The sequence below is a fragment of the Lepidochelys kempii genome, chromosome 1 (assembly GCF_965140265.1).
Source record: "Lepidochelys kempii isolate rLepKem1 chromosome 1, rLepKem1.hap2, whole genome shotgun sequence".
Classification (NCBI taxonomy): domain Eukaryota; kingdom Metazoa; phylum Chordata; order Testudines; family Cheloniidae; genus Lepidochelys; species Lepidochelys kempii.
In genome coordinates, this window is record NC_133256.1 from 336,486,890 (window position 1) to 336,501,960 (window position 15,071).

Consider the following 15,071-nt stretch of genomic DNA (forward strand, 5'->3'; position numbering starts at 1 on the left):
GTTTCAGGTTGATCCTAAGTGATTTTTTTCAGGCTTTTGGTTGGATCACCAAACTGAAAAAAAATAAATCAGTTATTTGCCCAGCCTTAGTTGTGACCAGGGAGCAGCTATCTTCAGACAACTCCTACCTGCCAGCATGGCCTATGGGCAGCTGGACATAAAACAGAGCAGCCTTGAGACTGTATTTTATGCAAGGGACTGGACTGGCACCCAGTGAACTTGAAATCCGGAGAATGCAGTGTCTCCTGCAGGTGGCACGCCATGGTCATTCCCTAGGGCAAGTCTACACTTAAAACGCTGCATTGGCCCAGTTGCAGTGACAGATTAGCCACTGAACCAATGGGGCCTGTGCCCAGGGGGTGCAGGGGCAGGGCAAGGGGGAATGTTGTCCCTCAAAAAACGAGTCATGAAGATTTGAACATGTGGGAATGAACATGCCCAGTAGAAACTTGACTTCCAAGAGGAAAATTAAGCTATTAGCTGCACACATGGGACCAAGTTTTTTAGCCTATGTAGCTGGGCTCCTCGGTAGCCAGAGGGAGGTGTCCTTAGCCAGTGCCTGCCAAGCCATCCCATGAGATCACTAATGCTGAAGTAACCCAGCATGCCCCCATTGCAGAGCAGAGAGCCAGAGGATGTGTGTAGCAGCCCAGGAGCCAAGCCAGTGGAGGCTGCTGAATCAGCACTTCCTCTAGTTGAGCTGGCCATGGCCCCTTCCTGGCCAGCAATGTCTGCACAATGTCTGGGAGGCTGCAGCCATTTTCTGCAGCTGCAGCCTTCTCCCCTTTCCCACCCCAGTGGCCTCCACTCTGGAAAATGACTCCATCAGCATAACACTGTGGAGTCCCGTAGTTATAATCTGAGTCTAGACCAGCTGCACCCAGCTGTCAACTCAAGAGATGCTTTTTCTAACTCCGTGGTTCCCAAACTCGTTCCACCGCTTGTGCAGGGAAAGCCCCTAGGGGCTGGGCCAATTTGTGGGCCAGGCCAGTTTGTTTACCTGCCGCGTCCGCACAGGAAGCGGCACGGGCCGAGGGACGTACTGGCCGCCGCTTCCAGCAGCTCCCATTGGCCTGGAGCGGCGAACCATGGCCAGCGGGAGCCACGATCAGTCAAACCTGCGGACGCGGCCCTCCAGGGGCTTTCCCGGCACAAGCAGCGGAACAAGTTTGGGAACCACTGGTCCAGCTAATAGCCCGGAGAGCTCACCTGGGACCAGAAGATCAGGCTGTGCTCATTGTGCCTGGGACCCTGCCTCCAGTTCGAGACACAAAAAATGCTACACCAGGGCCAGACCAGTGATCAGTCTAGTCAGTGGCCAGCACTAGGTGCTGCAAAGGAAGGTGTAGATTCCCCATAGCAGGCAATTATGCAGTCACAGGCCTAGGTTCCAGCATAAGGAAATACTCAGAACTTGATAATGAAAGCGGAAGGGGTTCCAGATGTGGGTGAAGTGCAGGAAGAAAGAAACTGAGCCCAGCGATGGGAGAGAGTAGAAAAGAGATAATGGGGGTACACTGCGCTTTTCTGTTTTTCATGTGATTGTTAGTGCTGGTGAAAGGTGGCCTTGAAGACTGAGGTCCACACCACATCCACAGAACAAGTTGCCCAATGCAGCCTCTCTGTGTTGGCCTATCTGTATCCTTCTAGCTTTTCCTGAATGAAGGCCAACTTTAGGGATGGAGGGTGGTTCATACCTGGCAATGGTATCCATAATATTGGCCTGAGTTCAGTTCCAAGTAGCTAAGTACCAATGGCTTGTGTGACATGAATTTGGTTCACTACTATCCAATAGTAATAGCTTTTGCTCACCACCAATCTGGGTGGAATTGGAACTAACTACAGCCTGCGTATCAGAGAGAATCCAATGAAGTGCACATGAATGGCCATACTGAGTCAGACCAATGGTGCATCTAGCTCAGTATCCTGTCTCTGACAGTGTGCAGTACTAGAGCTTCAGGTGAGTGTATAGGTCAGTTGGAACAATCCATCCCTGTCTTCCCTGCCTGCTTCTGGCAGTCAGAAGTTTAAGTTTGCCCAGAGCATGGGGTTGCATCCATGACCATCTTGTCTAATAGCCATTCATGGGCCTATCCTCCACGAACTTATCTAGGTGTTTTGTTTTTTTTTTGGACCCTCTTATCCTTTTGGCCACCCCAACATCCCTTGGCAATGAGTTTCACAGGTTAATTATGCATTGTGCGAAAAAGTACTGCCTCTTCTTTGTACTAAACCTGTTGCCTATTAATGTCATTGGGTGACCCTTGCTTTTTTTATTATTGGAATGGGTAAATAACTCTTCTCTGTTCATTTTTTCCCCATACCATTCATGATTTTATAGACCTATCATATCCCCCCTTAACCATCTCTTTTCTAAGCTGACCAGCCCTAAACGTTTTAGTCTCACCTCATAGTAAGCGTTTCATACACTTGATCATCTTCGTTTTTCTCCTTTGAACCTTTACCAGTTCACTATATCCTTTTTGAGATGGGGCAACCAGAACTGGATGCAGTTTTCAAGGTGTAGCCCCGCTCCCAACCTCGGCTCTGGCTGTGGGGCAGGCAGGAGTGGGGGGGCACAACCCTCAAAATTTTGGGGACTACTGATCACAGGGATAGGAGGGGCACAACCTTCGAAAGTTTGGGGACCACTGAGCTAGATGGAGTATTGCATGCTGGGACCTATCCTCTCCATGGGTCACATGTCTCCATTAAACAATGTTTGCAGTCCACTCCATTTTATGCAAATCAGGGGCTCCTGGAAAATTACTAATGTTGTCCTCAGTTTAGCAATGTTTGTCTCTCCTAGAACTAGATGGACTGACAGATAGGAAATGGGAATTTTTGTGTTCATAGAGACCACGCTGCAGCAAATTACTATGGCAACAGTTTGGCAGCGACTTAGTCCCTACAATGAAAGGAAAAATGCGCCTGTACTTAATAGCAGTACACATGGAAATAATTGCATTTAATAACTAAAGCCATTTGACTACACTCTTCATCTTCAGATCTCAAAGCATGGTGCAGAGGGGAGTTGTATCCTTATGCCCATTTCCCAGATAAGGTAGTGGATCTACAGAGGTGAAGGGCCAAATTTTCCCAAGTGGCCTCTAATTTTGGGTGCCCAACTTGACACCTAGAATCGGAGTTTCTTAGAGGTTCCAAGCACCTTCAGCTCCCACTGACTTCAGTAACACCGCACCACTGAACAGCAAGCCTCTTTAAGCTGTCTCAAGTCAGGCATCCATAATTAGAGGCCACTTCTGACGACTTAGGCTTAAGTGACTTCTTGCCCAAGCCCGTACAGCAAGGCAGTGGCAGAGGTGGGAGCAGAACCCAGCTCTCCTGATTTGTAAGCCTATGCTCTGAAGATAAAAGATCTACAGGTGAAGTTTGCCCCTGTGCAGCAAGCCAGTATGAGTCCTCTCCGTGTCACACAAGTCCTATTTGAGGGTTAAAAGGGATTTAAGTGGTGCATAGGCCTGGTACTGGGCCCCTGCACAGTAATCACCCTATGTGCATAGCTAAACTTAAGGGCAGAGGTTGCTAAAATCAGGAGCTACTGCTGTGGGTTTGGTGCACACACATAAAAAATCCTGGGTTGAGAGTTATTAAAAAGACTACATGCCAAAAAAATTAAATGAAGCAGGTGGTTCCAACTTGCAGGAACTCAGTTCATAGTCTCAAATGACTCACTAGAAGCTGTGCACAATGCAGGCCGGGCAGATGTTTTAGTGACTGCCAGCTGCTGGAATATGATACCTAGCTCAGTCCCACTGCAGAGATGGTAATTCAGGAAGTTAGGGTTTAGTGTGCATCCCAAGAGAGTTAAGCCCACGTATCGGGTCTCTCCAGATCTGGCTACAATGATTACGCACCCCTTTTTTGAAACAAAGGGGGATGGTGGTGGTGCAGTAACGCTGGTAGGTGAGGCTTTTAGACTGTTCAGATTCCAGATGCAGAGAGAATGGTGATACAGAAAAATAGAGAGTGTGCTGGCTGCATTAAATGAAAAATGAGACTGACATCAGTGGGGCAACTAATTAAAAATATACAAATCAAAGCTTCCTTCCTATGCTGGAACCTGTTTGCAAAGCAGCAATCAATGCCATTTAGGAAATAAAGGTCAAATCTACAGTACAAACTCTTGTCTGCATACCTGTGTTGGTCAGGGATGAGAGGCGGTGTGATCCCTGACTGACAGAGCCAGCAAAAGCCTCTAGCGTAGTTGCAGTTATACTGGCAAGACGGCACTTTCGCAAGTATAAGTTGCATTCACACTAGGAGTGGGGTGTTGGTAGAGCATGCTAGTGGTTCCAGTGTAGACCTGGCCAAAGTCTTTTGGCTTGGAATGTATCTTCTGGGTACTATATCGTTTCAAAAAGAGAGCCAATGAAAGAGTAACAATGGTTAATATTCAGTATCACAAAAATGCTCTAGAGTCCCCTGTAAAGGGAAAGGGACAGCATACCTGGTAGATAAAGAGTAGAAGTGAGAGCAGTCCCCCAGATCTGAGATGGAAGCTAAATCCTTGTTTAACTTATACCAGCAGAACTATGTCAGTTAGGGGTATGATTTTTTTAAAAAGCTGACATAATTATGCTGGTATAAGCCCTAGTGTGGATGCTAGTTTTGAAAACTGGTATAAGCTATACTGGCAAAATAACCTTTTCCAGCATAAGGTGTGTCTATACTAGGAGGATTTGCCAGTATAGCTGCACTAGCTATTTTAGACAAGGTATAAGGCTTGAAACTCATGGTGATGGTAGTTCTTTTGGGAGCATTGTAGTTGACTTTTGGTTTAAAAAGGAATTGTCTTTTTTTTTACATGCCCCAGAGACTGTGGTAATGAGAACATTGCATATATCAAATAAAGTCCATGGGATGTTCTGAAAATCAGGAAGAACATCTTAGCTTGAATTCAGAGACAGGTAGAAAACCAATGAAAATGGTAGCGGGGAGGGGCATGGACTCACCTCCTGAAGTGAGAATAGCCTAGTCACACCAAAAAAGTAATCTGAGCACTGGATTTACTGCTGTCCTTAGAACTGAAATGTTAAGCACATGTTTAAGTACTTTGATGAATTGGGACTTAAACGGGTAATACGATTTTTCCACGATCTTCTCCAAAATGTGACTTGCAATTTTTTTTAGAAATTGCGTAAGGAATAAATCGAAAATATTTTTTCTAAGGTTTGGGTTTTTTATTCTATTTTAAAAAAACCACTAAGGAAACTTCTAGATAAAACCTTGAAGTCAGTCTTGTAAATAAGATATTCATAAGTTTCAAACATAACTAGAACGCTGTGGTTATGATTGAAATCTGGAAACTAGGATATCTAAACGCCGGAAGCTGTAGAAATACTCATGTAAATTGCTTTTTAAACTCCAACTTCCAATTTTATTTAAAAGTTAAACTTTTTTAAAATAAACGTCACTCCGTTTTAATGAAAAATGACCCCTTTGCCAAAATTTGGGGTCTTGTGAGTTGTGTCCTTAGGGGGAGAAATTGGTGATCTAGTCAGGTATTTTTGATGACATCTTGTTTATTTACAAAGAATGTGCAAAGTCCTGTTTCCCTGAACACAGACCGAGACAGTTTGTTCCCAATTCCACGGTGGCATAACTACAACGGTGCAAGTGGTACAGTTGTACCAGGGTCCACGAGCTATGGGAGCCCAACCACTGAGGTTGCCATTGCCGGGGACAGTGGAACCTGCTGGTCCCCCATGGCAGGGGGGCAGCTGGAATGATGGGCCACTCCAAGGCTTTGGGTATAAGCAGCCAGTAAGAATGTGTGGAGAAGGCGGGATAATCGTGATTCATGGGGATGTTTGGGGGTTCAAGGGGGTGCCTGAAGGTAGGAGATGTGACCAACCTAGAGATGGCGTGCAAGGTAAAAGCAGCAGCCTCTTTGCATGGGGCAGGGAGTAGAGAGAACTAGGTGAAGCTGGAGGGCTGGCTTGGAGCTGTTAAGTTGGGGGGTGTTGGAGTGGAGCTCAGGGGGCTCTGGATTAGAGCTGGGGGCATGGAGGGGTGGAAAGGTTGGAGAGGAGCTGGGGGAGGGCTTGTGGGGCAGATGAAGAAAGTGGAGGTAACAGGAAGGGAACTAAGTGCCTAGAGGGGTGATTCGATTGGGGCTGAAGGAGCTTAGGGCTGGACTGAAGGAGGCTGCAGGGGGGTGGCAGGAGAGTGAAGAGGACTGGAAGGGAGTGAGGTTGGTTGGGGGAAGCTGGAATGGGGAGGGGCCAGCAGGTGCTGCTCTATCTAGCTATAAGCAAGCTAGGCAGCTGCTCAGGGCAGCAGATTTCTAGGCAACTGCCCCTTTGTCCTGGCACTGTGACCCCATGCACCAGGTTGCAATGCCACTCATTCAGATTGATCCAGTCACTCCCTCTTTCAGTCACGATGGAGGGGTACGCAGGCCAAATTTGAGTAGCATGGGGGATGGCACACTGAAGTGTTGCCGAGGCTGGCAGATTGCCTTTAGCTGGCTCTGGGACTGGATAGGGGCTGTGGAGGAGCTGATTTCAAACTCAGGAAGGGAACCCCTTACCTTTTCTTGCATCAGGGTCTGCTTGGGCCTTGTTACACCGCTGCAATTTCAAGCCCCCTTCTGGCCAGCACTTAATCCAAAAGTGCTCTGTTTTTCAGGGTCATTCTACTAGTGGTGCTGTGTCCGTCTAATGCTTTCTTGCGTGGGTTTGCAGTGGTTCTGGCTGCATCTTCACACACACAGCTCCCTCAAACAATGCCCAGAAAACCCTTTCTACCAACCTCGCTGAGTTTCTGACTGGCCCTATATGGCCTGTGTTCCAGGCCGTGGCTCCGATCATTTCAGCTGTCTGTTCCACAAAGAAGCTTGATTGTTTCTTATGTTATCCTGAATGAAGGGTTACAATTACATCCACCAGCTTCAACAAAGCTTAACCCAGCTCCCAGAATAACCAAAGTTGTGTGTGTTGGGGGTGGATGTCACCTGGGAATTGTAAGATATTGGATCAGTAGGGTCAGGATTTCACCCACTGTTTTTTATAATCTTGCAATCGCATCTTTGCAGTCCGAGCCTCCAAAGAGCCCCCACTAGAGTCAATGGGATCTGTGCTGGTTCAGAGGCCAGCCCATTTGGATGCAGTTGCAGGATTGGGGTCAAAATATGCGTTTACTACAGACTTTCCCAATATTGTGTGTGTCTCTAGGAGAGGAAGTAGGGAAGTGAACGGGCACAGCAGCATTACCCAACTGGTTAGGGCAGGAAATTGGGAGGAGAGCGAGAAATACCAGACCAAACAGAAATTTCAGAGAGAATTTGATGTGATGTGGGCAGACTATAATTACCCTAACAAGAATTTAACCAGAACACCAGGATTAACAGCTGCACCCTCTTGCAAACAGGACCATGCAAGAACAATTGCACATGTGAGAATGATCACAAGTGAAGGAACTCTCATCTAGGGGCTGGAACTTCAAAGCTCACTCCACCATCCTGGAGGAATTGTGGGAAGAGCCCCACCTACTGAATTACCCACACCAGATCCTGTGGCATGCTGGGTTTTCTCTGGCACTCCCTCATTCAAGCCCTGACTCTGGCCAACTTTCTTGTGAGATCCAACAGGATCCATGCAAAGTTGTGTGGCCGCAAGCCATTATTAAACCAATGGGATGAGTGGGGAAATAAATACATAAAAGCAAAGAAGTGAATAGTCTATAGTTGTTTTCAGGCTACCCAAACACAGGACAAAAGACCTAAAGCGAGGCATGCAGCAGGACTAGCAAAGCAGAAAGACAGAAGTTATGTGGGATACATTCACATGTAATGGTGAAATGCATAATTTCAGTTTCTTGGTTTGGCATTTATCTAGTAATGCACTAGCACCTGGAGGCATCATCCAATTGGCATTTGCTCCAACCCCTCAGACAGAGACAAACACCTACAAGATCTCTATCAAGCATTCTTACAACTACAATACCCCCCTGCTGAAGTGAAGAAACAGATTGACAGAGCCAGAAGAGTTCCCAGAAGTCACCTACTACAGGACAGGCCCAACAAAGAAAATAACAGAATGCCACTAGCCATCACCTTCAGCCCCCAACTAAAATTTCTCCAGCGCATCATCAAGGATCTACAACCTATCCTGAAGGACGCCCCATCACTCTCACAGATCTTGGGAGATAGGCCAGTCCTTGCTTACAGACAGTCCCCCCAACCTGAAGCAAATACTCACCAGCAACCACACACCACACAACAGAACCACTAACCCAGGAACCTATCCTTGCAACAAAGCCCGTTGCCAACTGTGCCCACGTATCTATTCAGGGGACACCATCACAGGGCCTAATCACATCAGCCACACTATCAGAGGCTCGTTCACCTGCACATCTACCAATGTGATATATGCCATCATGCGCCAGCAATGCCCCTCTGCCACGTACATTGGCCAAAATGGACACAAATCAGACGTCAAGAATTATAACATTCAAAAACCAGTCGGAGAACACTTCAATCTCTTTGGTCACTCGATTACAGACCTAAAAGTTGCAATTCTTCAACAAAAAAAACTTCAGAAACAGACTCCAATGAGAGACTGCTGAATTGGAATTAATTTGCAACTGGTTACAGTTAACTTAGGCTTGAATAAAGACTGGGAGTGGATGGGTCATTACACAAAGTAAAATTATTTCCCCATGTTTATTCCCCCCTGCACCCTCCTCTGTTCCTCAGACATTCTTGTCAACTGCTGGAAATGGCCCACCTTGATTATCTCTACAAAAGGTTTCCCCCCCCACCCCCGCTCTCCTGCTGGTAATAGCTCACCTTAAGTGATCACTATCATTACAGTGTGTATGGTAACACCCATTGTTTCATGTTCTCTATGTATGTAAATCTCCCCACTGTATTTTCCACTGAATGCATCCGATGGAGTGAGCTGTAGCTCATGAAAACTTATGCTCAAATAAATTTGTTAATCTCTAAGGTGCCACAAGTACTCCCTTTCTTTTTACAGAATAAGAGACGAGCCTTGTGCTGAGGACTTCACAATCTAAACACACAAGAAGTGAGATGGAATATTATTGTTCCCATTTACAGATGGGGAACTAAGGGACAGAGAGAAGTGACTTATCCAGCAAGTCAGTGCCCAAGCCAGGAATAGAACCTAAATCCCTGTCCTGTCTACTGGCCCTTATACCATTAAGGGATTAAACACTGCCATGTTGATGGATCTCATTTGAAGAACTTCAGAGAATGTTGAGGCACAGGAATAACAGCAGTAACCAGTAACAAAGGGGTTAAAATCATGTACAGTTAGTTTTGGTGAGAGGAGGGGGAGAAAGGAAAGATAGTCCAGCATTTAGGGTTCCAACCTGGGACTTGAGACACCCAGCAATCCCTGTGCTTCCGTCCACATTTGGCACCATCTTTCAATGTTTTTTGTACTGCGCGCGCTGTCTTCCCTTTCAGTCTGCAGGAATGGATCCCAAAGTGCTGAGGAATATGCTGATGGGACTCGCCAGCACATCACGAATGGCAGTCGAGTTACTCCTTAAGCTACAAACTGACAGTGAGGAGTCCGATGATGATGTCGGTTGCATAATACATACGACACAAGATTGCTTGTGGCATTCACGGACATGCTTACCGCAGTGGAATGCCACTTTTGGGCTCGGGAAACAAGCACTGAGTGGTGGGATCACATCGTCATGCAAGTCTGGGATGATGAGCAGTGGTTGCAGAACTTTTGGATGAGAAAAGCCACTTTCATGGGACTCTGTGATGAGCTTGCCCCCACCTTGCAGCACAAGGACACAAGATTGAGAGCTGCCCTGCCGGTGGAGAAGCAGATGGCTATTGCAATCTGGAAGCTGGAAACTCCAGACAGCTGCCGATTGGTTGCTAACCAGTCTGGAGTATGAAAGTCAACCGTTGGAATCATTGATGCAAGTTTGCAGGGCCATAAATCGCATCCTGCTCAAAAGAACCATGACTCTGGGTAATGTGCATGACATTGTGGCTGGCTTTGCACAAATGGGTTTCCCTAACTGCGGAGGGGCGATAGGTGGGACGCATATTCTAATTCTGGCACCAGCCCACCTAGCCTCTGAGTACGTTAATCCCCAAGTGTGTGTTTGCCTTTTTTGGCTGTGTCTACACTAGGAAATTTAGATGATGCTTTAGGGTCTGAACCTACAAACCTTACTGGGTTTGCCAACAGTATGATAAGAGGTGCTGTTTTAGAATGTATTAGATAACATGTAGGGCTGGTTGAAAACGGAATTCTGTCCCATGGGAAAGTCCAATATTTCAACATTTTGTTTCATCCCAGACTGAGACAGAGAGTAGAAATCTTGAAATTTGTCATGAAACAAAATATTCTGAAATATATCAGCTTTAGGAAAGTGTTTGTTTTGATTTGGTCAAAATGTTCCAACTTTATCATTTTGATTTTTATATTATATTCAATAATACAATGTAAAAGTTTAAACAATCTAGTCAGAACAAAATGTTTTGATAATAGGTAGTATTTTAACACATTAACATGTTGTAGCCTACGCTTCCCCTGACCCTATGGTTCACTTTGACCAGCTAACGCATGTTAAAATATAACTTGCCCTGTTGAATGTGTTTTGAAAATACACTCTTTATACCTGATGTAGACATGCCCCCTGAACTAGTATTCAGTGGAACTTCTTGCTTCAGCAATAGTTGTGTGATTACAGGGTATGTTTTAGCCCAAGTGTAGGATTGGGCTCTTAATTTCATTTCAAATGCATGATGTGACCATAAGGTGCTCAGATACTGTGGTGATCACCCTGGTATAAGAACCTAGATCGAATAGAATATCATGGTGCATACTTTTAAAGATTTCTTTGCTGGGTTATTACAAATCAAACATTTCTTCTGTTACTGGCTTTTCCCCCTCGGTTGCAGTATAAAACTCTGTCATCATTTATAAGAGCGCCTCCCACCAATCACCTACCATCGGCTATTTTAATTAACAAAATCAAAGTTTGAAAGCTCCCACTCCTTGACAACATCTCCAATGTACTTGCCCTAAGCCAAAAAGTGAGTCAGTGCAAGACCCAGGGGTTCTTGCTGCTACTTTTAAGGCAGTGTTGCTGCCATCTCTCTTTTTAAAAGAGCTCTTATGTTTAAATTTGAAAATTTCGGATAAAATCTATTAAAAAAACTAAAGAGCCATAAGGAACATAGATGACATTCAGTCTAGTTCAGGGAGCTTACACAAACCTCTCTGTGCCCCTTATGTCCCACTTAATACAGCACCTACATGGGATGTAAGTCTTGTTATGGCCCTCTGGACTGAAATGTATTTCACCCAATAACTGTTCAGGGAGTCTAAATCTAATGTCATTGCAGCCTCAAGTTGCTGGATGCCCCAAAGAAATCAGTAGGGTTGTGCAGTTGTAACAGACAGCAGAATCTGGCCCACGTTGTATGTTCTCTTGATATGTTTCAGACACATCGTGTTTTATTAAGATAATAGCCCTGATTCTCCTCTCATATGAGTGTAAAATCAGATGTAACTCCAGTAGGGTTACGCTGATGTAAGCGAGAAGGGAATGAAGCATACCAAGTATAGTAATAGCTAAGGAGAATGGAGGGTAGGGGGAATTGCAACTGCTCAAACTCAATAAATTAAAACATGCACCAAGCTGAAACATTACAAATGCAGAGTCTCATTCCAGGGCATGTGCTGTTAACATGTTTTCAAAAATGAATCTGACCTCTTGGAATCTAAAATAATAACAAGGGCCCAGATTTCAGTCTTTTTCATTTGATTGTATAACTCAGAAATGGTTTGGATTTTTTTAAAATTGATTTCATTTCCAAGAAAAGAAAACCACATTAACAACAACAAAAAAAAACCAAGACACTTTAGCTTAAAACTTGTTTGGCTGCACATGCCTGGTAAATTTTCTTCACAAATGTGGATATTTTGATTTTATGGATAGCATAGGACCCAATTTTGTAATTACAGAATAGATTGGAAAGGCTGTTAGTATATTGTAATGTGCAATTAAGTACCTAATTAAGTAATTGCCTCCTAATTCAAAGAGTCTCTTTTTGTGGAACTGTCTTAGAAAAAGTCCTGTCTAAAAATAAATAGAAACAGAGGAAAATAAATTGTTGCTTTTCTTTTCTGTTTTTAATTGATCTTTAATTTGTGAGAGAATGTAATGCTCCTGGGCCCAATCCTACAAGATGCTGAGTCGTTGCGAGTCGGAGGTGCTCAACAACTTATAGGATGAGCCTCCATGAAAGGCCAGGACTAATAACATATAGCTGCTTTGCAAACTTCCCTATATAGATCTGTTAATGTACTTCAAGTTCTTCAACTAGTCCAGTCCTAAGCCTCTCCTGAATGGAGATTGTCTATTCGCATGAAGGTTTTTATGATGTGGACAAATGGGGACTAGAACGAGCAACCTCATACTCACTTCTGACCGACATTTTTAGAAGGTGGGTTGGTCTATGGCAAGGGGCAGTTGGAGATCAGGTGATGTTTTGTGCAAATTGAGTCAGTGTGGTTGTATCTGTTTTGATAAGATATGTACATGTGCCGAAAGGTTTTGACAGCAATTTTAATTAAGTCTAAAAAAATCATAAGTGTCTCCCTAGGTGACAAGCTAGTTCTCTTAACCAGCGGTTCTCAAACTTTTGGCCATCACACTATTGCCATTGGATGGGGTGGCAGGGGGCAGTTATGGGCAGGAGGTCTGGGGGCGGTCAGGGGACCGAGAGTAGGGGTGGTGGATGGGGCAGGGGTCGCCAGGGGGCTGTCAAGGAACAGGAGGGGTTGGATGAGGCAGGAGTCCTGGGGGCCGTCAGGGGGCAAGAAGCAGGGGGGGCGTCAGATAGGGGGCGGGGGCAAGGCCATGCCTGGCTGTTTGGGGAGGCACAGCCTCTCCTAACCGGCCTTCCATATAATTTCAGAAACCCGATGCAGCCCTCAGGCCAAAAAGTTTGCCTGTCCCTGTCCTAGACCCTTTACTCACGACTCTGGGAGCTGGGCTTTAAGCCAAACACCAAGTATTGCAAGAGTTGTGATAAACTTCCTTCCTTTTCCACCTCTCCTCTGGGTTTACCCTTCCCACAGGATCAGGATCCTAGGGTTCCCACTTTGCTTTCTCCCCACCAGGTTTCCTCCTCTCGTCACTTGCCCCAGAAAGCAACGGCAGACCACCACACAACAGCCTTCTTCTGCTTTCACTTCCTGGCTTTATACAAGCCCCCCAACTACTCCTGCCCAGATGGGCTTGATCTTCAATTAGTGCTTGACAATCAAGCCTAAGTCTCACCCCAGTATACTGCCCCTCGGGAATTAACCCATTCTGAGCCACCTGAACCTCTTCAGGGGTGGCATGGGGTGAACACTCCATCACAATTAGATGAGATGCATGCTCTCTATACAGGTTTTCTCTTGGAGGAGTTTCCACTTGCAATTTCCCCCAATTTTCCCACCAGGGATGAATTTGTAAAATCTCCCCCTCCTAAAAGTCATAGATCTCGAGGTAACGGCAGAGGGCAGGAACAGCTGCATGGGGTCCAGTGCTGCTATACTGCTCCCTGGGCTCCTTCCTCTTCTGGGGATGACAGCATAGCAATACGGTACACTTAGGCTGCTAGTCAGCACAGTGATTCAGTCAGTTCAGGCTTCCTCTAACAACCGGGTCTGTAGTGTGGCTGGTGAGGCCTGAAACTATTGTGTTATGGCTTTATTTACAACCTTGAAAAGCACATCAGTGCATGGGATTTCTTTCAGATTCTCTACATAGTTGTTCAGGCTAATGTTTTTCTCCCACTACGTTCTCAGCAGGTTTGCAAGGACTGAGTGTAGAGGACTGGCCTCTTATAGGAGCACACACCAGGAAATGCAACTGGTTGGTGCAGTCAGAGGGGTTTCCGACCAAGTTAAAGGTTTGGTTTGCTAGAACCTCTTAGAGTCATAGAATCATAGAATATCAGGGTTGGAAGGGACCTCAGGAGGTCATCTAGTCAACCCCCTGCTCAAAAGCAGGACCCATCCCCAATTAAATCATCCCAGACAGGGCTTTGTCAAGCCTGACCTTAAAAACTTCTAAGGAAGGAGATTCCACCACCTCCCTACGCAGCGCATTCCAGTGTTTCACCACCCTCCTAGTGAAAAAGATTTTCCTAATATCCAACCTAAACCTCCCCCACTGCAACTTGAGACAATTACTCCTTGTCCTGTCCTCTTCCACCACCGAGAATAGTCTAGAACCATCCTCTCTGGAACTACCTCTCAGGTAGTTGAAAGCAACTATCAAATCCCCCCTCATTCTTCTCTTCTGCAGACTAAACAATCCCAGTTCCCTCAGCCTCTCCTCATAAGTCATGTGTTCCAGACCCCTAATCATTTTTGTTCCCCTTCGCTGGAGACTCTCCAATTTATCCACATCCTTCTTGTAGTGTGGGGCCCAAAACTGGACACAGTACTCCAGATGAGGCCTCACCAATGTCGAATAGAGGGGGACGATCACGTCCCTCGATCTGCTGGCTATGCCCCTACTTATACATCCCAAAATGCCATTGGCCTTCTTGGCAACAAGGGCACACTGCTGACTCATATCCAGCTTCTCGTCCACTGTCACCCCTAGGTCCTTTTCCGCAGAACTGCTGCCTAGCGATTCGGTCCCTAGTCTGTAGCTGTGCATTGGGTTCTTCCGTCCTAAGTGCAGGACCCTGCACTTACCCTTATTGAACCTCATCAGATTTCTTTTGGCCCAATCCTCCAATTTGTCTAGGTCCCTCTGTATCCTATCCCTGCCCTCCAGCGTATCTACCACTCCTCCCAGTTTAGTATCATCCGCAAATTTGCTGAGAGTGCAATCCACACCATCCTCCAGATAATTTATGAAGATATTGAACAAAACCGGCCCCAGGACCGACCCCTAGGGCACTCCATTTGACACCGGCTGCCAACTAGACATGGAGCCATTGATCACTACCCGTTGAGCCCGACGATCTAGCCAACTTTCTACCCACCTTATAGTGCATTCATCCAGCCCATACTTCTTTAACTTGCTGACAA

At 45.8% G+C, this 15,071-nt stretch overlaps 1 protein-coding gene across 6 annotated transcripts in view; it reads left to right on the forward strand.

Annotated features, from left to right (window-relative positions):
- Nucleotides 1-15,071, forward strand: part of SEPHS1 (selenophosphate synthetase 1) — a 139,947-nt gene that overhangs the window by 90,624 nt on the left and 34,252 nt on the right. For 2 of the 6 annotated variants that reach the window (XM_073328731.1, XM_073328730.1), the window contains exon 9: nucleotides 9,461-9,561. The exons of the other annotated variants lie outside the window; for them this stretch is intronic. In XM_073328731.1, the coding sequence (XP_073184832.1) occupies nucleotides 9,461-9,546 (86 nt within the window). In that variant the 3' untranslated portion in view covers nucleotides 9,547-9,561. Of the gene's footprint in view, nucleotides 1-9,460; nucleotides 9,562-15,071 lie in introns of those variants that run through there. 6 annotated transcript variants of the gene reach the window in all.